Below are 25,423 nucleotides of genomic sequence, written 5' to 3' on the forward strand. Positions count from 1 at the left end.
TGTCCAAGGACAGAGCTGAAGCGAGTCTGCAGATAAAACGGGGAAAGTGGGTAATTACTCCACACCGCACATGGCCAGCAGCCTCCTGCTACAATATTTACGTCCTGTTTCATTGAGGTGGCACTCTCTGCTCACATGACCAAAATGCAGTTCTCCCTCCACCAAGGGCACGGCCGAATGCAAACTGCATTGACAGCTTTGCACATGCTCCGTCTGCCCTGTGAAGCCTCACTCACCCATTGAGGTTTCTGTTGGTTTAAAGCGACATTCCAGCTGCAGAAGCTGCGTGACCTGCCGTGTGTTCCCAGCCCAGATCCAAGGCAGGTGGCCCCACAAATACTGTTTCTTAGCCATTTTGTTTATTCGTCTGGGGGGAGGAGGGCTTACAATACTTACACACAAGTACAGCTGATGAATGAAGCCATAGAGTAACCCTCTTCCTGGCAGGTATTTACAGGAATAGCATTTACCTATTTTCATCCTTCGCCTTGACAACAACCTGCAGCTCTAATGCACGTTTAATTCTCAGACACAGGTCTTGGCAAGCCATGCTGACTCTGCCTGCTGTGTTGACTGTAACGTGTGAGATGGTGTTTTCTCCTCTCCAGAGACTCTGATGATAAATGATGAAACAGGCTACCATGGATTTCAGCACCCCATCTGTGTTTGATCAGCAAAGAGGTAAAATTCTGCTTTAACACATTCTTTGGTTCTTAGCCTCCTTAGTCCAACGGCAGGGATTTATAGTTGTAAGGAGAGAGAGAAAGGAGTGTATGTGTGCATGTGTGCGTGTGTGTTTGCTATGTAGGATATGGAAAGAGAATTTCACCCAGAAAACAAACCTGTTCTAACTGTTCACTTCTAATCAGATAAGCATTTGGAAGAGAAAAATAAGCTTATGGTCTGTCTGGTTACAGATTTTAAAAATTGGAGCTCAAGCACACCAACTATTTCAGATAATGTCATCTTTAGTCTCAAATTTTCTTAAATCTTTAATAAATATTAAAGTAAGTAATATTCAGAGAACACAACCTGGGTGTCTTTTAAGACTGTTAACCCAGCATCTCCTTGCTATATCTTCCTAAGCATCTCGTGATTTCCTTCAGGAATAGATGTTACCCATATTTAGGTTGTATTGATACAATCTGTCATCGTAGCTAGGCAATGACTTGTCACTCTGTTATGATTTGCAGTGAAGGGCACGTCTCCATTACTCCTTACTCCTTATTCAAAAAAGGAAGTAATTTTCCATATACAAAGGTTGCTGTGAAATCGACTAATCCTTACAACATTGTGTGTTTACCCTCCCAGTCTGTGTATATATATGAGAATGTAATACCTACATGTAATTATAAACATGGTTTTGTGTACATTCAGGAAATTTCCACTTTGTAAATGTAATAAGTATTTTTTAGAACCTTTTAAAAAGATCTGATATCTGTACCACTTTCTACAGTCTCTGAATGAATTCTTTAAGATCTGAAGTTCCTTGGTGATTTTATTTGTTTGGATAACAATGTGAAATGGTGGTTTGTGAAAGGCTCATTAAGAAAATGTATTGCTTCTTTCTTTTTTCCCTTTTCCTGCTCTAGGCCATAGTGTGTTTAATACCCCTCCAGCTACATCTGGCTTCCTAGGTGAATTATTTCAGTCCAGTGGGTTTCTCAAATAAGAAATTTAATTTCTGAGTATAATGTGTTCTCCAGACCCTAACTCATTTTGAATTGTGCATGTGTGTGTGCGTGTGTGCGCGTGCACCTTCAGAACATGCTGGCTCACACTGCGTTTGGATCTGAACACCACAGAGAAAAGGATTGTGACAGCTGTGCTCTTTCTTCTTTGTACACTGACTGCCGTCAGCCCAAGTGAAAATCTGCTTGAACCAAAGAGCTTGTACTGGCTAAAAACTGATGTGGTCGCGCTATACAATTTACAGAGGAATACAATGGGTTTATTTTTTGAAAATGAATTTGAGGGAGCTGGGACTGGCTGCAGAAGAATTAGACCTTCATAATGAATTCATCTGTCTTAGTGTCTTATCTTCTAGTAGGACTGAGCCCAAAACATAGTTAAAATATAGCTGTATCATATTTATTTTCTTGTAACACCTTTCATGTGAGTAATTCACAGCAGTTCCTCCGCCCTGTGTCGGGCTCCCTCCCGCAATAGTTAACCCTCTTCCTCCCATCTCTGTCTCCATCCCTTCTCAATACTTTCTTGCTAGAGGTGCCATGATATGGTGGAAACAGCACAGGCTTTGGTTTCAAAATCTTACAGACCTAGGTCAGAATGGCAGATCAGCTACTTCTTAGCAGTGTGACCTCAGCAAGTCACCTAACCTCTCTGATCGTTAGTTTCCTCAGCAATAAAATGAAGGCAATGATGCTTACCTAGCAGGATGTTGTGATGATCTGAAATAATATACAAAAAGCACCTGTCACATAGCCTGCCATGCAATAAGTATTTTCACATCATGATGACTGCTACTGCAGCTATTATTAATATTTGCTACAATTAATATCATCGCCTTGGACATGGAGTTCCTCAAAAGACTTCTCTCTCTCCAGCTGGATTGTAACAATCCTCAGATCAAAGGAGAGCCTATTAATACTGAGTGACTAGATTATATTAATCTTTTCAGAACCTCAGCATACAATTTAGAGTGGGGTTGGGGAATCTTTTCATTTTGGAAGTCTGCATTAATTTAGCTGTAATCAAATAAGGCCATATTCACTTTGATTAGGTATACTTTAAAATGCACATTGTTCTGTAAAAATCTACCTACCTTGTACTTCATTTCAAAAAATTAAAACTATTTGTTAATTTTCATGTTAACTAACCTTTTACTGACTTTGTCCTGTTGGCTTTTGGTTGGAGAGCATTTGAATATTTGCTTGCAGCATGGAGGTCCACAGTTTCAGTTGATCCTCTAGATGGGTTATCAGTCCTTTGTGACTTTAAGGGCATCTTGATTTGGGTTAGGTAAAAGATTGTAGATTCCCAGCAACAAATAGTTGAAAAGCAGGAGAGCAGTTTTCAGGCATGCTGCCAAAGGATGGCATTTTTCTATATTTTAATAGGATCTCCTTAGCATTAAACAATGACTTTAACGTGTCATCTACTGAGAACTCAATCAGTTCCATCTGTAGTTCTTTAGATGCCTTGGGGATATCAGCTAGGTGAGGATGACATGCTAATTTGAGTACGTTGTCATAAGTCTCAAAGACAGTGAAACTTTCATTGTATTCTCCAATTAATAGGTCTGTAACAGCTGAGTATTATTCAAATGATTCGTATATATCGTCCTGTTACCTTTGCTAATTGGGGAAAATGTTCATCCGAAATTTCCTTTTGAAGTAATGTTTTGAAAAAAGATTTTCAAAATGCTTAGATTTTTTTTTTTGCCCACATATCATATCATATATATAGACTTAGTTTCACCTTGCAAAGATGTTTTGATTTGATATGATATTACAAACAAAGGCTATATTCCCTTAGAAATCTTCTTTGAGTAATTCACATTGCTGATTCTATTCTTCACAAAATTTAGGTATCTGTTCTTGCAGAGATAAAATTTCAGCTAACACCTGTGCCTGTGATAGCCAACATACCTTAGAATAATATGGCAAATCCACACTGAATACCTTATCCTTCAACTTTAGCATGTTTTGGAACGGATGGTGCCAACTGCCCATGCCATCCATTAGCACAAATACAGTTCAAATGATAACTTGTCGCAAAATGTCACTTAAAATAGTAGCTTTAGCACAAAAATTTTGCTGATGGAAGATACAGCAAAAAGAAATGCGAGCATCTGGGCCTGTCCATACTTTTTAAATCTGTACAATAAACTGTTCGTGTTTGCCTGTCATGGAAGGTACACCGTCTGTACCGACACTCACTAAATTCACTAAATTCAGTCCAACTTCATGGCATTTATCTCGGAAGTCATTGAAGATATTTATTCCCTATGTTCCAATCACAAGAGTGTCCAAAGCAAGTAACTCTTTGTAGCAAAGAAAATCTTCTGTTATGACCCAAGTATAAAACTTCACTGAGTCAGTGTATCAGTTGATTCATCCAAAACAATTGAATAACACATATTTTCCTTTTGAAGTATGCAGGCAGTTGTTCTGTTAAGGTGAAGGTTAATTCATGCTGCCAGTCAGTTATGATTCTCCCTGATAGAGGCAGCTCTTTGTACTTTGAAATGTATGAGCATCAAAGCATCCTTCAACTTTAACGGTGCATCTTTTCACAATTTCTACATCGTTCGGTGGCTTTCCTTTCTTCCCAAGTATATAGCTGCTTGGGGAAAAGCAACTTAGAAAGCTGTTTTGTAAGTTGCTTCAGTGGCATTATTCCCAGGTGGTATTGCTGCTTGAAAGAATTGTCTTTGCTTTTGATTTTCATCTTTTAATTTCTGCAATACAACCTTTCACACCTCTCCCTCTAATTTAAAATATTTGTGGTCCCTGTGAGTGTTATAATGCTGATGAGCACTGAATTTCTTTAATGTTGATTTTGCAGTACCACAAAGCGAGCGAATCATCTTATCTTTAGCAGAAACAAGATAATATTGCAATTCCCAATCCTCATTAAAAAATCAGTTTTCTTCCTTCAGACTTCTCTTGGTCTTCTTTGATGTGATGGGCTGTAAAGCAGATGGAACTAAAAAAATACTGTTGAGCTGTGCAACTGTTCACAGAATTCCACTTCAGACAGACACACAATGCATCATCAAAAGCTGTACCAAACTGGCGTACTTGACCCCCATAACCTCTTACCAACCGGCCTCGTGTAGTCATGGCACCAGTCAGGTGGGGCAAGTTACAACTAAGTCATAAGCATAGCAGCTGTCAATTTAGCCCTTATGACTTACTAATGTTCTAATTGTACTGGTGTCAATCTGGGAAGATTATTTCGTTGAAATTTATCCTTTGGTATTTTAGATATATTCATGTTAAAAATAAAAATATAAAAAACAAAAAAATTATTAATATTATTAAAAATAAAAGGATTTATTCTATAAAATTTGGGTTCAATCAAAAGGCTGCACTTAAGGACCTAGAAGGCTACATGTGTCCTTAAGGCCACAGTTTCCCCATCCCTAATTTAGAGCAAGACCTAGAATAATAATTACTTGACACTTGAATAGTTTAATGATTTCATTAATCCTTCCTCTTTTAAAAAAAAAAAAATGTGAAAGACCATAAGTTTAAACCATCACATAGATTTTAAGTATTATATTGTTAAGCAAACCAAGGTGATGTGACTTTCCATAGAAAAGTTGAGTGCCAGACTTTATCAATAGTTAATAACTAGAGAATCAGGCTTGGCGCTTACATTGGTTACAGCGCCAGCTACATACACCGAGGGTGGCAGGTTCGAACCCAGTCGGGGCCAACTAAACAACTGCAACAACAAAAAAATAGCCAGGTGTTGTGGAGGGCGCCTATTGTCCCAGCTACTTGGGAGGCTGAGGCAAGAGAATAGCTTAAGCCCAAGAGTTGGAGGTTGCTGTGTGCTGTGACACGACAGCACGCTACAAAGGGTGACAGTGAGACTCTGTCTCAAAAAAAAAGAAAGAAACTAGAGAATCAAAATTCCAGCCCTCGGGTTTCACAAGCATATGTTGACAGAAGATGGGACATCTGAAAGAATCTTAGAATTCATGTAAGTCATGGTTCTCAAAGAATGACCCATTCTTATGGCTGCACGGGCAGGTTACCTGCCTGGCGATGTCTCTGGTTTGCTTTGTAGAGCTGTGAAGGAGGGAGTCTGGGTCTCCAGAATTCTCCACTCCCCTGTGTGCACTTTGCTTTCACCATGGCAACAGCTCTTCTGGTCCCACGTGCTCTCTCTTCTCTCTGGCTGTCTTCCTTCTCAAAGCCCACACACAGGAAAGGGCTGTAGTAACAGCCCTTCTTACTACAGAAGACAGAGGTTTCTGCTGAAGTCTACCTATTATGTAACTGAAGATATTTGTGTTTTAAGCTTTGTCACGACTTGTGAAAAGAAAAGCTTTGCTGTACCTGAAAGAAACTCAAGCCTCAAGACAAAGCAAAAAAAGAAAGGGTGACCCCAGGCCTCATCCACCCCTCTGTGTGGCAGAGAGGGAGGAGGGCCCAGCCCTGCCAGGTTCTGTCTGTGGTACCTGGGGCCTGTGGACCCCTCACACACAGGCTGTTTCGCTTGTCAAACTACAGGCTGCTGTTGCAGCCCTAATTAATACAGGATATGAGTGTCCTGGAGCTGCTGCAACAAATTACCTCTAGCTGGGTGGCCTACAACAGCAGAAATGTACTCTCTCACAGTTCTAGGAGCCAGAGCCAGGCTGGGGGGCTCCAACCTGCAGCCTATGGGCCACGTGCTGATTATTTGAGCACTGCTTTTGCTTATCTGTGGTGTTGGGTAGCAGGAAAATTATGCACAGACCTTTTTCTGCTTATCAGCTTTCATTAGTGTTTGTGTATTTAACGTGTGGCCCAAAACAACTCTTATTCTTCCAACGTGGGGCAGAAAACAAAAAAGGTTGGGCCTCACCCACCCCTCTGTGTAGCAGAGAGGAAGGACACCCCAAAGTAGGGCACCCCTGTGAACCTTAGGGAAGAATCTCCGTCTCTTCCCGCTCTGGCTACTGTGGCTTTCCTGCTCCAAGGAAGAACGGTGGTTTGCTAGCTAGCCTTCCTCTGTCTAGACCAGTGGTTCTCAACTTTGCTAATGCCGCGGCCCTTTAATACAATTCCTGTAGGTCGCGACCCACAGGTTGAGAACCACTGATCTAGACTGTCAGTCGAAAAACCTGCTTCATGCGCCTTCTAGTCTGTGGTGTGTCACTCTGTGTGTCTGTCTCAAAGTCCCTCAGCCCCTCTCTATGAAAGAAAAGCTTTGCTAAACCTGAAAAAACCCCAAGCCTCAAGAGAAAGCAAAAGAAGAAAGGGTGACCCCAGGCCTCACCCACTGTGTGTGTGGCTACATTTAGGGGTCACCCAGACAATTCAGGGTAAGCTCCTCCTCTCAAACTCCCTGATGTAATCACACCTTAACCTGTAAAGTCCTATAGGTAACAGTCACAGGATCCCATGATTAGGGCCACCATCCAATCCACTACCTGGAGTGAAAGGGTCAAATCCCAGAAAGCACATGACCTCGTGACTTGGTTTTTGGTAAAAATCCTTTCCCATTTAAGCTAGAAGGAAAGTTGGCATCTAAGAGGTGGGGGTGGGCTGGAGCATCTATTAGGTGCATAGTCTGTGCAGGTGCCTGACATCGATTGCTTAATGATGCCAGGTAACGTTTACTGAGCACTTAGCGCGGCTGGGCCCTGTGCTGAGGATCCTACACAGACTAGCTCATGTAACGCTGCCAAGGTTCAGCAGCAAAGCTGGGATTCCCACATAAACCTGTTTGATTTCCAAACCTGCATTTTTTCTACTGCAGGATGCCTCTTCGTTGGCCAGCTACAAGGGTTAATGAAAAAATAAGACATAAACAAAAAATAAAATTAGTGAAGCTTCTACGTTCATAATCAAGCTGCTATCCCATTGTGTTGTGGTTTTTTTAAGCACCCACACACAGATGTGCTGATTTTCAATCCCAACTTGTCATCTAAAATGAGGATGCTAAAGAAAAAGATCTACACTTTGCTGAAAAAGCAAGAGTTAAGATTCTAGTGTGACAACCGGATGCCTCTGGAAGGACAAATAAGCAAATTTCAGGAGAGATCAGGGGACAGGCAGGCCAGCAGACGGGAAAGAGAGGGAATGGTTTGGGGGTCAGTGCTGAGTTCAGGCTCAGAGACTTCCAACAGGAGCCCACAAGGAAACCAGCAACACTGGGGAGAGTTCTGTGATTGGCTTCCGGACCGACAGTCCAGATAAAGGAAGGCTAGTGGCAAATCGCAAATGCTCTAGTTTAGAAGCAGACTATCTGTTGCCTCTGAGAAAGTGCTTATCCTTCTCCCTCTCTTGGTCAAGAAAGAGGAGCAGAAGGGAAAGGAGAGATGGAAGAAGCATCTTTTTCCAGTTTTCCTGACCACCCCAGACAGAGCAGGTGTGCGAGAAGCCCGCCCTGCACCTTTCTCTGCCCCCTTCTTAATGCTGCTGCCTTCTCCCTCCCATAGACCAGATCCTGGGAGAGACTGGGACAAATCAGCGCATCCTGGGGTCTCTGCTGTGGCCTCCATCTGATACCACCTCAGACAGGCTCTGCCTCCAATAACCTGAGTGTTCCTCTCTTTACACCACCCTGGCTCCTCTCACAGACTCTGTGGAAGGGAGCTCCTAACTGATCGTGTCTGAACAATTACCACTCACAGCCACGGACAGCCATCAGTATTACCCACTGGATGGCCCCACAGTCCCCAGGGAGGGCTCCTCTTGCCAGAGTGTGCATCCCAAGGCGGGGGCGGGGGGATGGACCCTGGAGTGGCATTTAGGGCACAGAAAGGCTAACTTGGGCAGCCACATCGCCTGGCCAACCCTGATCTTGTTTCCCACAACTTGGCCAGATCAACACCAGAAAGCTAAAAGTCAGCCAGGCCACCATGTTGAGCTTCTCCCATTTCTCTTCTCATTCTCTTTACGACGTCTCCCCAAACTAAGCAACTGTTGGGTGACTGCTACCTGTGGATTTTCCCTTTAATAACACCATTTTGATGCAAGAATACTGCTATAGTTTGGCTGTTTGCCCCCCAGACATGTTGAAATTTGATCCACAATGTTGGAAGTGGGGTCTAATGGGAGGTGTTTGGGGCATGAGGGCAGATCCCTCATGAATGACTTGGCACCTCAATGATGACTGAGTTTTTGCTATATTTTCCCATGACGGCTGGTTGTTGCAAAGACCCTGGCACATACCTCCCCCATCCTTTGCTTCCTGTCCTGCCACATGACCTCTGCTCCCCTTTTACCATGAGTGGAAGCAGCCTGAGGCTCTCACCAGACACCCAGTCTCCCAACTGGCAGAACCATGAGCCAAATTTTTCCTTTACAAATTACCCAGCCTCAGATACTCCTTCATAGCAACACAAATGAACTAAAACACTAAACATATATAACTGTTTTTTGTTATGAAACAAGTATGAGACAACTTCTCCATCTCCAAATATGGGAGAGGGAGAGTGCCTGGATGCCCTGAGGGCCAAGGTTGGTACAAAATGGGCATGTGACCGGGCTTGGCACCATCTCACAGAGAGCTCATGCCACCCAGGAGTCACATGTCTCCTGCACTTGTAACTCTGTTGGTCATCCAATGCAGTTACTGCTGATTTTGAGAATTTTTTCATGTCATGAACAATCTATGGCTCAGGTTTTCTGATTTATCTTTTAGAATCGTGACGATTTTACCCTAATATTAAGCTCTATGTGCTTAATATTTTCTTTTTCTTTTGTGAAAACAGAGAATGGCCTTTGCTCACTGATGAGGCTATTCTTATCTTATTGGGTCTGTAGGGGAGGACAAGAAGGAAAGACATTTCCATTTTACACAGAAAAGTATTTCCATTTATAAACATACCCTCAGAGGTTAAGAATACATGCAGATCATATTTAAGTGTCCTAATCCTTTTAAATTTGTTGTTTGAAAATCATTTCAAACTTACAGAAATACTGTAAGAATAGTATAAAGAACACCTGTACACCTTTTATACCGAGACTCACCTAATGTGAACATTGTGTCCCATTTACCGTATTGTTTGCTATGTCAGTGTCTATGTGAGTGTCTCTCTCCCTCTGGGTGTGTGCACTTTTATTTAATCCACTGTCTGCCTTCCAATTTTGGAATTGAACTCACCCAGGCACAATTCTAAGATACTGCTTGTTCAGTTTTCAGATCACTGCCATAAAGTGAATATCACAATAAAGTGAGTCACACAAATTTTTTGGTTTCCCAGTGCATATAAAAGTTGTGTTTACACTACACTTTAGTTTACTAAGCATGCAATGGTTTATGTTTAGGAAACAATGTACATACCTTAATGAAAGATGCTTTATTGCTAAAAATGCTAACAATCATCTGAGCCTGCAGGGAGTCCTAATCATTCTGCGAGTAGAGGGCTCAGTGTAGGTGGCTGCTGACAGATCGGGATGGTGATTGCTGAAGGTTAGAGTCCCGTAGCTGACAGATCAGAGTGGTGATTGCTGAAGGTTAGGGTCCCGTAGCTGACAGATCAGGGTGGTGATTGCTGAAGGTTAGGGGCCCGTAGCTGACAGATCAGGGTGGTGATTGCTGAAGGTTAGGGGCCCGTAGCTGACAGATCAGGGTGGTGATTCCTGAAGGTTAGGGTCCTGCAGCAATTTCTTAAAATAGGACAACAATGAATTTTCCAAATTGATTGACTTCCCCGTATGAAAGATTTCACTCCCGCATGTGATGCTGTTTCCCAGTGTTTCACCACCAATGGGGGATCTCCAAAGACTGAAGTCAGTCCTCTTCAGTCCTGCTGCTGCTTTACCAACTAATTGTATGTAATTCTCTACATCCTTTGTTGTCATTTCAACAATGTCCACAGCATCTACACAAGGAGCAGATTCCATCTCAGGAAACCACTTGCTTTGCTTCATCCATAAAGAACAACTCCGTATCCATTCCAGTTTTATCATGATGTTGCACCAATTCAATCCTATCTACAGGCTCTGGTTCCAATTCTGGTTCTTTTGCTGTTTTTACCACATCTGCATTTACTTCCTCCATTTGAAATCTTGAACCCCTCCAAGTCAGCCATGAGGGCTGGAATCAACTTCTTTCAAACTTCTATCAATGTTGCTATTTTGCCCTCTTCCTATGAACCAAAAATGTTCTTAATGGAATTTTGAATGGTGAATGTTTTCCAGAAAGTTTTCAAATTACCTTGCCCAAATCCATCAGAGGAATTGCTTGGTCTATGGCAGTGATAGCCTTGCAAAATGTATTTCTTTACTAAAAAATACTCCTGGATTCATGGCCATGCCTGTGTGAACCAGCATGAAAACATTAATCTCCTCACCCATCTCCCTTGGAGCTCTAGGTTGACCAGGGGCATTGTCAATGCTCAGTCATATTTTGAAAGGATTCTTTTTTTCTGAGCAGTAGGTTTAAACCTGCAACAGTGGGCTTAAAATATATAATAAACCATGCTATATACAGATGTCATGTCATCCAGGCTCTATTGTTTCATTTATAGAGAAGAGGCAGAGTAGCTTTAGCATAATTCTCAAGGGCCCAGGAATTTTTGGAATGGTCAATGAGCACTGCCTTCAACTTGAACTCATCAGCTGCATTCTCCCCAACCAGGAGCGTCAGCCTTTCCCTCGAAGATTTGGAGCTAGGCATTGACTTCTCCTTACTGTCTATGGAAGTCCTAGAGGACTTCTTCCAATATACGGCTGTTTTATTTATTTTGAAAATCTACTGTTTAGTGCTTACACCTTCATCAGTGATCTTCATTAGATATTCTGGTTAACTTGCTACAGCTTCTGCTTGCTGCTTCACCTTGGACTTTTACATTATAGAGACAGCGTCTTTCCTTAAACTTCATGAACTAGCTGTGTTAACCTCCAATTTCTGCAGCTTCCTCCCTCCTCTCAGCCTTCATAGAAATAAAGAGAGTTGGGGCCTTACTGTGAATTAGGCTTTGGCTTATGGGAATGCTGTGGCTGGTTTGCTCTTCTCTGCAGACCCCTAAAACTTTCTCCACATCAGCAGTAGGGCTGCTTCACTTCTGTGTTTATCATTCATGTGTTCACTGGAGTAGCACTTTTAATTTCCTGCAAGAACTTTTTCTTTCCACTCACAATGTGGCTGTTTGTTGCAAGAGGCCTCACTTTCAGTCTGTCTCAGCTTTTGACATTCCTTCTCTACTAAGCTTAATCGCTTCTAGCTTTTTTTTTTTCTTTTTGAGAAAGAGTCTCACTTTGTCACCCTGGGTCGAGCGCCATGGCATCGTATCTCGCAGCAACCTCAAAATCATGGGCTCAAGCAAGACTCTTGCCTCAACTTCCCCAGTAGCTGGGACTATAGGTACCCACCACAACACCTGGGTATTTTTAGTAGAAACGGGGTCTCGCTGTTTCTCAGGCTGGTTTCAAACTCCTGAGCTCAAGCAAACCACCTGTGTTGGCCTCCCAGAGTGCTAAGATTATAGGTGTGAGTCACGGCACCTGGCCCGCTTCTAACTTTTGGTTTAAAATGAGAGACCCACAACTCTTCCTTTCTCTTGAATACTTGGAAACCTTTGCAGAGTTATTCACTGGCCTCATTTCAATAATATTGTGTCTGGGTTAGGGAGATTCGTGAAGAGGGAGAAACATGAAGGAACAGCTGGTCAGGAAAGTGGTCGGAACAAACTCAACATTTACCCATTTAAGTTCACCTTCTCACATGAGCATGGATCATGGTGCCCCCAAACAATTACAATAACAACATCAAAGATCACAGGTATAATAAGCATGCAAACATTTAAAATATTGTGAGAATTACCAAAATGTGACACAGATACACAGAGTGAGCATGTGCTGTTGGAAAAACAGCACCAACAGATTTGTCCACACGGGGTTGCCACACATCTTCAATTTGTAAAAACCACAATACATGCAAAGCACAGTAAACAAGCTCTGCCTACAATGTCCCTCAGAGCCTTTCCCCCGTACGGAACTAGTCTGCATTTAGTTATCATGTCTCTTTAGTCTCCATCAGTCTCCTTCGCTCTTGAACACTTTGGCAGACTTTCTTTGTCTTTTATGACACTGACATTTTTGAAAATTATAGTCTCTTACTTTTGTTAAATACTGAGTTGCTCTTTTTGAGTTCATCTGAGGCTTCATCGTGAGTCAGTTTAGATTATGCATTCCCAGCCAGAACACGGCATAGGTGATGTTGTGGCTGTCACAGTATTATTTAAATCCCTTATAATGATCACTGGGGATAGAGTTGTTACAGTATTAAATGTCAACTAGTTCTGAGTTCTTTATTTCTTTAGCCTGGCGCGTTAAATGATTCCCCCAATGTGAGGGAATCCTTGAAGTCGAGCCTGGGCAACATAAAGAGACCTCCTATCTCTAAAATAAAAATAATTATTTTCTTAATTGTGAAACTAATACTACCTTCTTCAAAAAAATCAAGCAATACAAACCTGAACTGTAGTGTTATACTACCTCAACTAGCAAAGGACTGTGTTTTTCAGAGTCTTTTAGCCCCAACCTATTCCCAGCTTCTCAGCCACCAAGATGCATCCCTGACAACTTGCCACCTGTGCTAGGGCCAGGGACTATCTTCCCAAGAGAAATAGGAGATCAGGCCAAGAATATTAGCCAGTGTTCATAATTAGAAGAGGAGTGATCCCAGTAGCTGGTTGAGCAGCACCCCATGTGCCAGGCACTGTGTTAAACTCTTTATTCCTATGCTGTGTTTTAATCCGTGCTACGGCCTCGGAGATAGATTCCATTTTCAGAATGGAATATGGATAGATTTCCATATTCCATTCTGAAGGCACATGACTTGCCCAAAGTACGAAGGGCTGAGCTGCCACTTTAAGTCAGGTTTCTGTCCCCTAACTGCTTCTCACACTCCCCTCCACACCAAGATACACTTTCTCAATTCTGACAGCCCACCCCACCAACCCCTCTCAACACCTAGCACAAGAAGGAAAGGAAAGAGAAGATGATGCTGGAGCCCCTGGCAGAGTGCTCGGTTCCCTCTGGGATTTGCTCTGCTCCAGCTGGGCTGGCCAGGACAACAGCTAGAGCTGTGGCTCCCGGGGCTGGGAGTCCTCTGCAGCAGGCTCTGCCCAGAGGCCTGGGCTTGGTGGGAAAGCCCAACCCTTCCTGGGTAGGGGCGGATCCAGTCTCCATGGCAACCTGCCTTTGGGGCAAAGAATGACTCCAGAATCCTGGGAGGGGAGGAGGAGTTTAAAAGGGGGAGATTACACTGTAATAGGACCTGTAGAACCCAGGTGATTAGGAACCAGGGATTTGCAAGGTCAAGACTTGGCTTCCACCACAGAAGCTTCTCAAGGATATTCTTTCTTGATAGAGCGCTGTGACGTCACAGCTCACAGCAACCTCAAACTCTTGGGCTTACGTGATTCTCTTGCCTCAGCCTCCCAAGTAGCTGGGACTATAGGAGCCCACCACAACGCCAGCTATTTTTTTGTTGCAGTTGTCATTGTTGTTTAGCTGGCCTGGGCCGGGTTTGAATCCGCCAGCCTGCATGTATGTGGCCAGCACCCTACCCACTGAGCTAGGGGGGCCGCCCTCAAGGAATATTCTTTATCATTTTCCTACTCAGCCCACTTTTTCTGTGCAGCAACAAGTTGGTGTTTCTCCAAGAGAAAGTTCAGAAATCTCTGATCCTGTAAACAAGGTCATACAAAGTTAGCAGTTGATAAAAAAGAAAAAAAAAACATTCTTTCAACCTTGGTGTCTTGCACTTTAGCTGTGGTTCCATCTATTTTATCTTTGAGACTACTTTCTTTGAGCTCTGATTCACCATAGTAAATCAGAACACAGTCTGCTATTTTTAAAAAATTTTTTGTGTGTTTTTTTAAAATTTCAGATTAATATGAGAGTCCATTAAGTTACATTGTTTGTATTTGTAAGGGAAAGTTTGAGTCGTAGTTGAGTCCATCACCCAGAAAGTGTGCCATACATTCATGCATAGTTCCCATTGGGTGGGAATTCACTGAACCTTCTGCCCTTCTCCCCTCTTCCTGAATTTAATTGACTTTTTATCTCCTGTGGGCACATGGCTGTTAATCTACTAGTTTCATTTTAGTATTGAGTACATGGGATAATCGTTTTCCCATTCCCTTTGTGGAGTGTTCTCCAAATCCATTCAGGTCATTACAAAAGACACAAAATCTCCATCTTTTTATGGCTACATAATATTCCATGGTATACATAACCACACTTTATTAATCTATTCATGTTTTAAAGGACTTTGGGGCTGTTTTGACATCTTTGCACTTGTGAATTGCGCTGCTGTGCAAATGTCCTTATGGTAAAATGACTTTTTCTTTTGGATAGACACCTAATGATGGGATTATAAGATCAAATGAAAGGTCTACTTTTAGTTCTTGGAGGAGTCTCCATACTTCTTTCCATAAAGAATGTACTAGTGTCCAGTCCCATCAACAGTGCAAGAATTTTCCCTTCTCTCTACACCCACACCAGCATCTGTTGTTTTGGGACCTTGTGATGTGGTTCATTCTCACTGAGGTTAGGCAATATGTTGAAGTGCTTTTGATTTGCGTTTCTCATTTTTAAAAACCCAGAGAAGGCCCAGGCCCACTGGCTCATACCTGTAATCCTAGCACTGTGGGAGGCTGAAGTAAGAGGATTTCTTGAGCTCAAGAGTTTGAGACTAACCTGAGCAAAGCAAGACCCTGTCTCTACTAAAAATAGAAAAATTAGCTGGGCATTGTGGTGGGTCCTATAGTCCCAGCTACTCAGGAGGCTGAGGTAGGAGGATCACTTGAGCCAAGGAGTTTGAGGTTTCTGTGAGCTAGGCTGATGCCATTGCACTCTAGCCTGGGTGAAAGAGTGAAACTCTGTCTCAAAAAAACAAAGAACAACAAAAAATAACCACCCTGAGATGGACACCTGAATTATCACTTTTATCCTTCTACGATTTAAATATTATTTTTAAAAAATGGTGTCCTGGATTTTGGCCACAACAAAGCTGACTCAGCATGGACCCCTGAATATGAAAGACAGTTGAGATGGGCTCAGAGTTAGTGGGTTCAGGTGGCCACAGCAGAAACCAATTTAAGAATGGATCCTGGAATTGTTCTGTCTCAGAATAGTAGTACTTTCAGAATTGGCGAGAACCTTAGTCCCTCCTTTATATTGGAGACTGAAGCAGAGTGGGATTAGCTGTGGTACAGTGGAGGGGATTGCATGGGCACTGGGGCCCAGTGCTGCCACCTACTGTGCGACTCGGGTGCCTACATCTACGTTCTTTGTTTTCCTCACCTTCTAAGTTAGTAGGATGCTACTACAAAGGATGGAGATAAAGATTGAATTACATCAAAGCACCTGGAATTGTGCCTGACCGCCACAAATCATTTAGTCAGTGCTAGTGATTATTATAAATGACTCGCTTAATATCATATGGACATCCAGACTCCCCAGGTCAAAAGAACATGCCACCCTCCAAGTTGTCTCTTCCCCTGTGTTGAATTCATGGCCAACCACCCCTTTTCATTTGGAAGTGCAGCCTCAGAATTGCCTGAGAAGGTAAACCATATCAGAAGGAAACTGACTCATCATGGATGCTCATAGGCTTTGGAGGGGTTCTACTTTCCCTCTTTTCTCTTCCTGGTGTTCTGCCCTGAGTCTAAGGCTTTCTAGAAAAAAACTCTTCCTTTGGTCAAAGACCAGCCTGCCGGTTTGCTTCCCCTTCATGCTGGTGCCAGTTTTTGGGGATCTGTGCTGCTCTAGTAGTCAGTCAATCTGGTGTTGAAGCAAAATTTCATTGTTTTAATTGTTTTATAATATTGTGCGAGCTGACATAGCAATGTCCCTCAATACTATTTCTTATTGGCTAGTCTTATCCTTTTTTATGTTTTATTTTTTGTTTATTTTTGCTTTGGGAATGGTAATACATTCACATACTTTCAAGGTATAAAAAATGTACAGTGTAACCCACGCTTGCTCCACTTCCAACCATCCAATTCCCCTCCATGGAAGCAAAACAATGTGATCAGTTTCTTGGGTATCCTTCCAGGGCGAGTCTATGTATTGGTAACTTTATATTTTCAATGTAATGGGTTATTTCCCTCCTTATGTTATTTAATATAGAACTATCTAGTTTTTTAACTATTTTAAAATCTGACTAACTTAAATCAAATCTTATTAATTCTACTTGTTCTATGGTTAATTCACTAGTGCTGCCGGATACATAATTAAATCATTCAAAATCCTGAGGGATATTGCCACATAGTAGTTGAGAATCCTTGCTCCAGGTCAGACTGACTGGTTCAAAGCCCACAACTTAATAACTGTGCAACTTTGGAAACGTGGTTGAAACTTTCTGTGTTTCAGTTTCTTCATCTCTAAATGTGGGTTGGGGAGAAGGAAGATACACCTATTTCATAAAGTTGTTGAAAGAAATAAATGGCCTAATTCAAATGAAACTATTAGGACAGTGCCTAGAACATGTCATCTGTAAAAGTAGCTATTATTACATTTTGATTATTTTGCTCTTCCTTTATGATTATAGTATCTCGTTTCTTTGTGTTAATAAGTAACTGTCTTATTGCATTAATTAGAGTTTGTCTTACTTCTTCCTTCCTCTTTCATATTATTATTGGGTATAATGTTTGCAATTGGTTTAAAATATATGTACTTAATCATATTAAGAATGTCATCTTCAGGCTGGGTGCAGTGTCTCACGCCTATAGTCCTAGAACTCTGGGAGGCTGAGGTGGGTGGATTGCTTGAGTTCAGAAGTTGGACACCAGCCTGAGCCAGACCCCATCTCTACTAAAAATAGAAAAATGAGCCAGGCAATGGGCACCTATAGTCTCAGCTGCTTGGGAGGCTGAGGCAGGAGGATTGCCTGAGCCCAGGGGTTTGAGATTGCTGTGAGGTAGGCTGATGACATGGCACTCTAGCGTAGGTAACAGAATGAGACTGTCTAAAACATATATAGATATATAGATAGATAGATGTTAAGGACTTTTTTGGAACAGATATCAAATTTCATCAAAAGTCCTTCTGGTCTTCACTCATATAATCATGCCTTTTTTCTATTGGTGTGATAGACATTCTCAAATCAAAGTATCTTTATATTCTGGAACAAACTCTATTTGGCCATAATGTATTTATTATTATTTTAATACCCAATGAAAATTAATCCAGTAGAACTGAATTTAGAACTTAGAATTTTGCACTGACGAATTTGTTATAGATGCCTGTGTGTGTGTCTGCATTTGTGTGTATCATTGCCAGTTTATGCTAACCTTGGAAAACAAATTAGAAAAATGTCACTATTTTTCTGTGCTTCAGTTTAAGAGTTATTTGTCCTTTGGCCATTTGACATTTAACTTAACATTTGAAAAGCATTCACTAAACCTTGCTTTAGAAGCTTTGTTCTATTACCACTAGCTTAAATTCCCTCCCTGGTGTACAGCCAACTCTTCACAGATGTGCTTCCAATTTTTGGTTAATGTGTAAAATTTTTTGCTACAATCAGTATAAATTCTAGCACAATGATGTGTCAGGCAAAACCCAGAGCTGCACAACTTGTGCAATAGGGTGGAGGGCAGGGTACAAGCTGCTAAAAGAAAGAATGGAATGTGGAAATGGGGACTGTCCACCCAATACCAAGGAAAGGCCACAAGTTTATTGGGCTACATTAGGGCTTTGCCTCCAAGTGAAAGAGCCTCCAGACAGCAGTGTTTATGGCTCCCAGGGTTAGAACCTAGGGCCTGATCGTCTGCAGCCTCAGCTGGGTTTCTCCACTTACTACCTGTGTAGCTCTGGGCAAGTTACTTTCCTACTCTGTCCCTCAGTTTCCTCATCCATAAAATGGGTGTAATTGTAGTACCTACCTTATACAGTGAGACTTAAGTGAGTTGATTTCTAGAAAGTTCTTGGCCCAGTCCCTGGCAGACAGTGAGCATTAAGTGTTGGCCATCTTCATGACTATTACTCAGACATGGACATAGCCCTGAAAAGCACCTGTGAGCAAATGCAACCACTGTGGATGCTTTTATAGATCCCAGGAGATATTGTTATTCTATAGAAGTGGTTGCGTGGCAGTTTTCACTTCTTAGAATTTTAATTCTTTCCAGTGTGCTACTAAAAATTCTAGAATTCAAAATTGTATAAGAAACATTAAAAAACTAAGAAGCTTGACCGTGGACTGACCACAAGTCTCTATGGAATATGCCTGAGGTGGACTTCGTTGGTATCTCCAAGTCCACATATGTACCACTGCAGAGAGGGTGGTGCTGGAGTCCCTGCTCCCCAAGCCACAGTTGTAGTAAATGGGCCTCCTAAAGTGAAAATAATGACAAAGTATTCATAGAGTTGCTGTTACAAATTAGTAAGAAAAGGGAGAATTATCCAATAATTGAAAATTTGTTTAAAAATCTATTGCAGTATAAAAATGAAGTTTAAAAGCTTCATATTTTGTGGAACTAAATAAAAACAAATATAAATAAGCATAAGGTTTCACAATGATGACCCTTCTGATCATATAAGCATTGAAATAAATTTTAAAATGCAGTATCCATAAATACTGAAAATGTATTTCTTAAAAACTAACATAACACAACTGAGAACTTAAGTGGCAAACGTGGAAAGGTAACTACAGCTTTATAACAGATGAGAGGCTAGGGTCTTTACTGTGTATAAAGCTCTTTCAAATCAATTTTGAAGACAAACATCTTAAATAATAAGACCAATACATAATTCCTAAAATGGGCATAAATGTATCAAAAACTTTCCTCTCCTCAGAAACAATGAAAGAAATGGCCATTGAAAATAATATACTATTCTCCTTTTATATCAGCATTAATTTTTTTTAAAAAAGATAGAGTTCCAGCCAGGCATGATGGCTCACACCTATAATCCTAGCACTCTGGGAGGCCTAGGTGGGTGGATCACTTGAGCTAATGAGTTTGAGACCAGCCTGAGCAAAAGCGAGACCCCCACTGCCTCCCCTACTCCCCACCTTCCCCCCACCCCCCCCCCCCCCGTCTCTACTGAAAATAAAAAAACTGAGACAAGAGGATCGCTTCAGCCCGAGTTGGAGGTTGCTGTGAGCCGTTTAACACCACGGCACTCTATCCAGGGTGACAGCTTAAGACTCTGTCTGAAAAAAAAAGAAAGATAAAGTTCAATATCACTGAGAATGGGGTGAAATGCATGCTCTTAAGCACTGCTTGGGGAGGGTGTATCGGTTCAACCTTTCTGGAAGGTTATCTGATAAAGAGATAAACCTGTGGACTCTCAAGTTCACCTGTGTAAAAGAGTCCAAAGGAGTTAATCAAAGATGCACAAAAAGACATATATGTAAGAATTTTATAGCATCATTCAGAAGAGCAATAGAACTTATATTCACAAAAGAAGAAACTAATTCTTGAGAAAATCTCAGCTAAATTTTTAAAATAATTTTAAATGCCCCATACAAGAATAATTAAATTAGTTACACTAGGTCTAGTCTTATGCTAAGTATAGCACATATAATTATGTAAAGTACATAACACTTGATCATACACAATTGTTGCTGGTTTATATGTTTATCATACTATACTTTCTATCGTTATTTTAGTGTGTACTCCTACTGCTTAGAAAAAAATAAGCCTGTGAAACAGCCTCAGGCAGGTACCAGGAGGTCTTCCAGAAGAAGGCACTGTTACCACAGGAGATGACAGTTTCGTGCCTGTTATTGGCCCTGAAGACCTTCCAGTGGGACAAGAGGCAGAGCTGGGACATAGCGATATTGATGATCCTGACCCTGTGTAGCCCTTGCTAATGTAAAACATTTTTTTAAATTTAAAAATAGAAAAAAGCTTATAGAATAAGGATAAAAAGAAGGAGAATGTTTTCGTACAACTGCACAATGTGTGTTTTAGGCTAAGTGTTATTATTAATACAATAGAGTTAAAAAGTCAAAAAACCTGAAGTTAATAAAGTAAAAGTATTATAATGATCTAAGGTTAATTTACTACTGAAGAAAGAAAATTTTTTTAATGAATTTAGTGCAGCCTAAGTGTCTAGTATTTATAGTCAACAGGAGTGTACGGTGATGTCCTAGGCTTCCACATCCACTCACCACTCACCCACTAACTCACCAGGATGCCCCATTTGGGTGCACCATTATTTAATATTTATAGTGCATTTCACTGTGTCGGTCTATGTTTAAATACACAAATGCTTATCAATGTGTTACAACCACCTGCGATATTCAGTAAAGTCATGTGCTGTACAGGTGGGCTGCCTGAGAGCAGTGGGCTGTACCCTGGAGCCCAGGTGTGTGTAAGAGCACTCTGTGATGTTCACACAGAGACAAATCACTTACTGACACATGTCTCGGAAGTTATTCCTGCTGTCAAGTGACACATGACTATATATAGAATGACTGTAGTTTTGTAAAGAAAAAAATTGACGTGTGTAATCCCAGCACCATGCTCGGAACTATTAGTTATTGGTTGTTACAATGTTAAAATACACATATTTCTGTATCCTCAGATCAATAGGGATTGTGTGATCCTCGCTGCTCTATTGCCCTGCATACACACTAGTGGTAACCCGGCAAGTAAAAAGTTACTTCCATCTGGACTGGGGACTCTGCCAAGCAAGATGTGACTTGCTCTTGCTAGCACCCTTGGGCTGGTCCCTGGGGAAGGGGAATTCTGGGCAGTGGGGAAGAGAGAAGGGGCAGGAGAGAGGAGAGAGATTCATTTGATAAGTGGGCAACAAAATAGCCCTGTGTTAGCCAACTTCACACGGAATCACGGAGAAGTTCAGTCATTTCTTCAGGTTCTAGCACTGTATTCCAATCCACAGAAAGATTCACAGTGGGAGATTTGAGATTTGCATGGCTGCCTGGTCCACTAGCTCTGCCCCACCAGCCGACACCACCTGCAAGATTCAGCCACAGGCCTAGGCCACTGTCCTAATCTCTGAGGGCTCTACCCACCTCAGGCAGTAGCATCTTCCAGAACTTTCTACTTCTTGTTCCCTGCCTCCTGGCCTCACAGCTATTAGGAATTTTTAATCTTTTTGCTTCCTCCTCTGGAACTGGCCTTGTCTTTTTAGTGGACTTTGGATTACACTGCTGCTCATTTCCAGCCATGCCTGCATGGGAGGCAGGAGGGGATTCAGAGGAGAAGGTGGAAGTCACAGAGGCACACAGCTTCGCCATCTGCAACAGCCAGCGCCTCAGGCTCCCAAGCTGGCCTCCTGCTGACCCTCTCCCCACTGCCACATTACATCATCCAGGGGATGGAGAAACAGGGGTGACACAAAAGGAGGTGGGATAGGATGACGAAAACCTTTCCTGCCACACACGAGTACACACAACACACCAACATTGTAACGGTGATCAGGTGATCACTTTGAGTTTACATCTTTTTCTTCTTATTGTGTGTTCACAATTTTTGTAATCCAATCATCCAGGAACTATTGTCAGACTGACTTGTAGACCCAATGCACATTCAAGCACTTTAAAGGGACAATGAAATTTGAAAGATAATTTACAGAAGGGGATGATGTGGGAAGGCATCATCTGTAAAGAGGGAGAAAGCAGAGCCCTGACAAGGCAGACCCCCAGGGAAAGCCATCTGATAGAATGTGGCCACAGCAGGGCTCAAGGGACAACAGAACCACAGCCTTGTTCAATGTCTGACACTGGGCCAGCCACCCAAATTACATATCTTGTTAAAGGATTTTCAGGAGATCAAGACTCTGGAGGCAGTTTTATAAGTGAGCACAGTGGAGGGCCACCAGGAGAATGCTTCAAACAATCCAAGGAAGAACCCACCCCACCCCCCAGCCCAAAAGTTGTTGTTCCTGAATGATGGGCAATTCATCATTTGGTTCTCTACAGATGCTAGGTAGACAGACAGACTAGCAACCAGGAAAGGAAATGCAGAGGTCAGCCTTCCACTCGATGCAAATATCTCCTCAAGAACATCCCCCAGGCACATCAGAACCTCCTTAAATACCGGCAGTGATGAGTCATCAGTACACTGATGTTTAAAAAGAAAGATCTCAGCCTTTAATATATAGGCGCACACCAGTGGTCAAGGTGACCACTTCTGTTTCAATGCTAGTCATTCCGCAGTCTTACTATAATGACTGCAATTTCTACCCATCAGAACTAGTTCTGCCTGCTGGATCTATAGAAAATAAGCCTAAACTTTCTTCCAGCTTCTCCAAAGTTGAAAACAGCTGTCATGTTCAACTGAGTCTGCTCTGCTCCAGAATATACAAACCCTTTGTCTCACCCATTCTACACCTTTGTCTCACCCATTCTACAAACCCTTTGTCTCACCCATTCTGCACCTTTAATTGGTGCCCCCCAATTAAAAGGGTAGCCTCAGGGCGGCTCCTGTGGCTCAAAGGAGTAGGGCACCTGCCCCATATACCAGAGGTGGTGGGTTCAAACCCAGCCCCAGCCAAAAACTGCAAAAAAAAAAGGTGGGGGGTAGGATCAATGGCTCACAACTGAAATCCTAGCATGGGAGGATCTCTTGAGCTCCGGAGTTCGAGACCAGCCTGAGCAATGGTGAGACCCCCCCATTTCTACTAAAAATAGAAAAATTAGACAATCTTCATGGTAGGCACCTATAGTCCCAGCTACTCAGGAGGCTGAGGCAGGAGGGTTCCTTGAGCCTAGGAGTTTGAGGTTGCTGTGAGCTAGGCTGATGCCATGGCACTCTATCCTGGGCAACAAAGTGAGACTCTATTCCAAAAAATAAAGAACAAAAGGGCAAAAGCATGACTCCAACACCTGCCACATCCAGAAAGTGAGAGGGGATGGGGTCATGTATTTGACTCTGAAGAAAGTGAGGGAGATTGGAGGAAGGATGGTCACAAGGGCAACATGGCCAACATTTCAGCTTCCACAAACCAGCAAGGCAGGTACAATCCTTCATAAAATTAACTTCAGATTTATATCTGCCTAATTACCAAAGAACTTGACACAATACTTTAACATCAACAAGATTTCCACAAAATTCCAATGGGGAAGAAAACCCATTTCAGTAGAACATGCTTAATAAATTGATCAATAAATACATATATTTTCCCAGTTCCAAAGGCCCTATACATTAAAGACTGAGACCTTTCTTTTTAAACATCAGTGTACAGAAATGAGGCATCTTTACTGAAGTGCAACACAGACAGGACTGTGTCTGTGGAACAGGAAATTCCATTTCCCAGGGCCCCAATATCCAGGAGAGACGCCAAACAGAAAGTGACATTCACAGCTCAGAAGCAGCAGCGCCACAGACACAGGGATAAGGCGATCCAAGACACTGTTGTGCTGCATCACAAATCCAGTTGTAAAGAAAGGTCTGCGTGTGGCCAGATATTGATTCTTGAGATAATGTGGTGGCAGGACATCCTCCCCACAGAAGGAAGCCCCTCCTCTTCCACTCCCACGGCAGGAAGGTTGCTTTGAGTATTTGTTCTCTGCTGGTTGGTACGTGTGGAAATCTTGGAGCTATTTTTCTTTCTAAAATGTTAGAAAGACGCTCTCTTTCTTCTTCCCATATGACTGAGACTTCCTAAAACATTCCTAAAGTCTCAGGCAGCACAGCCTGGGGGACCAAAGCGGGGAACCTGAGAAAATGTTTCAACTCACAAAATCACTAGAGCCTGCTGCACAGGGCAGAGTCTCATTAATGGAAAAGAAGACTGAGGTGCCAATAACGTCAAAGCAGTGACTCTGATGATAATAACTGAAGCACTCTGAGTCCTCACTCTCCTCTCTGCCAGGCATTGCTCTCATTACTAAATATGGATTAACTCAGTTCTCAGAACAGCCCTGAGAAGTGGGCACTAGGCTCATCCCATTTGACAAGTGAAGGATGGGCACAGAGGGGTTAAGCAACTCACCCAAGGTCATGTAGCTAGCAGGCAAGTGACAGTGCCAGGGTCAAACTCCACATGTGTATGCTGTGTGTCACATCAATCCCAGCATGCCATATCAGTGACCTTAAACTTGTTCTTGCATGGCCAGACAGTTCCAGACTGGTTTTAGTTCTACCCAGCAGAACTGGCAGCATCCTGGCTCAGGGGGCCCAGGCCAAGGCCTACAGAGACTCTTTGTCACCAGTGGATGGCAATGTTGTTGCATGTCACTGAGGGTCAGCACTGGTCTCTGAAGTTGGAAAGGCCTTGGATTCTGGATAGTCCCAAGAATGCAATTTCTCTACTGTTCCCAAAGCATCCAAGATAATCCTACAGAGGACAGTGAGAGAACTAAATTAAGAGAATGGCCAGGAAACTAATCCTTGAAGTGATGCTTCCCCTGTCCTGCCATAATATCTCTGGTATGTATCAATCATCAATTAGATATTTGTCATCTCACTAGGACATGTCTTTCTTAAGGACAAAGACTATCACCTTTGCATCTACGATTTTACTAGCCTACGGCAGATGTTAAATGAACAGATGAACAAATAAATTTCTTTTCTTCACAGGCAGTCAATTCTGCTCCAAGGAACAATCTAAGAAAGAGCGGCAGAGTCCTTTGTCCTTGCCCCAAATGAATCCAGTCATCACTAGACGACACTAGAGTAGTTCGGTCATACAAGGATTCTTAGAATAAACCAAAGAAAGCCTCCCCAAAACACCCCAGTCTGCCTTTACTCTGACTGGGCTTTTTCACAAAAGGGTCATGGCTTAAGCAGAACAATTGTCAAACTGACCTCTGGATAATTTCAACAAAATGGTCCCTGTTAATTGATGCAGTCCATAATAAC

The 25,423-nt window shown here is 42.3% G+C and overlaps 1 protein-coding gene across 1 annotated transcript in view; it reads left to right on the plus strand.

Moving 5' to 3' along the window:
• The first annotated feature begins 341 nt into the window (after positions 1 to 341).
• The window catches only part of ANKRD55 (ankyrin repeat domain 55), a 101,408-nt gene continuing 76,326 nt past the window's right edge, over positions 342 to 25,423 (plus strand). Inside the window, exons 1-2 of the mRNA XM_053590344.1 lie at positions 342 to 447; positions 530 to 681. Of these exons, the coding sequence (XP_053446319.1) occupies positions 624 to 681 (58 nt within the window). The 5' untranslated portion in view covers positions 342 to 447; positions 530 to 623. The remainder of the gene's footprint in view (positions 448 to 529; positions 682 to 25,423) is intronic.

Source organism: Nycticebus coucang, chromosome 1, assembly GCF_027406575.1.
Source record: "Nycticebus coucang isolate mNycCou1 chromosome 1, mNycCou1.pri, whole genome shotgun sequence".
Taxonomy (NCBI): Eukaryota; Metazoa; Chordata; class Mammalia; order Primates; family Lorisidae; genus Nycticebus; species Nycticebus coucang.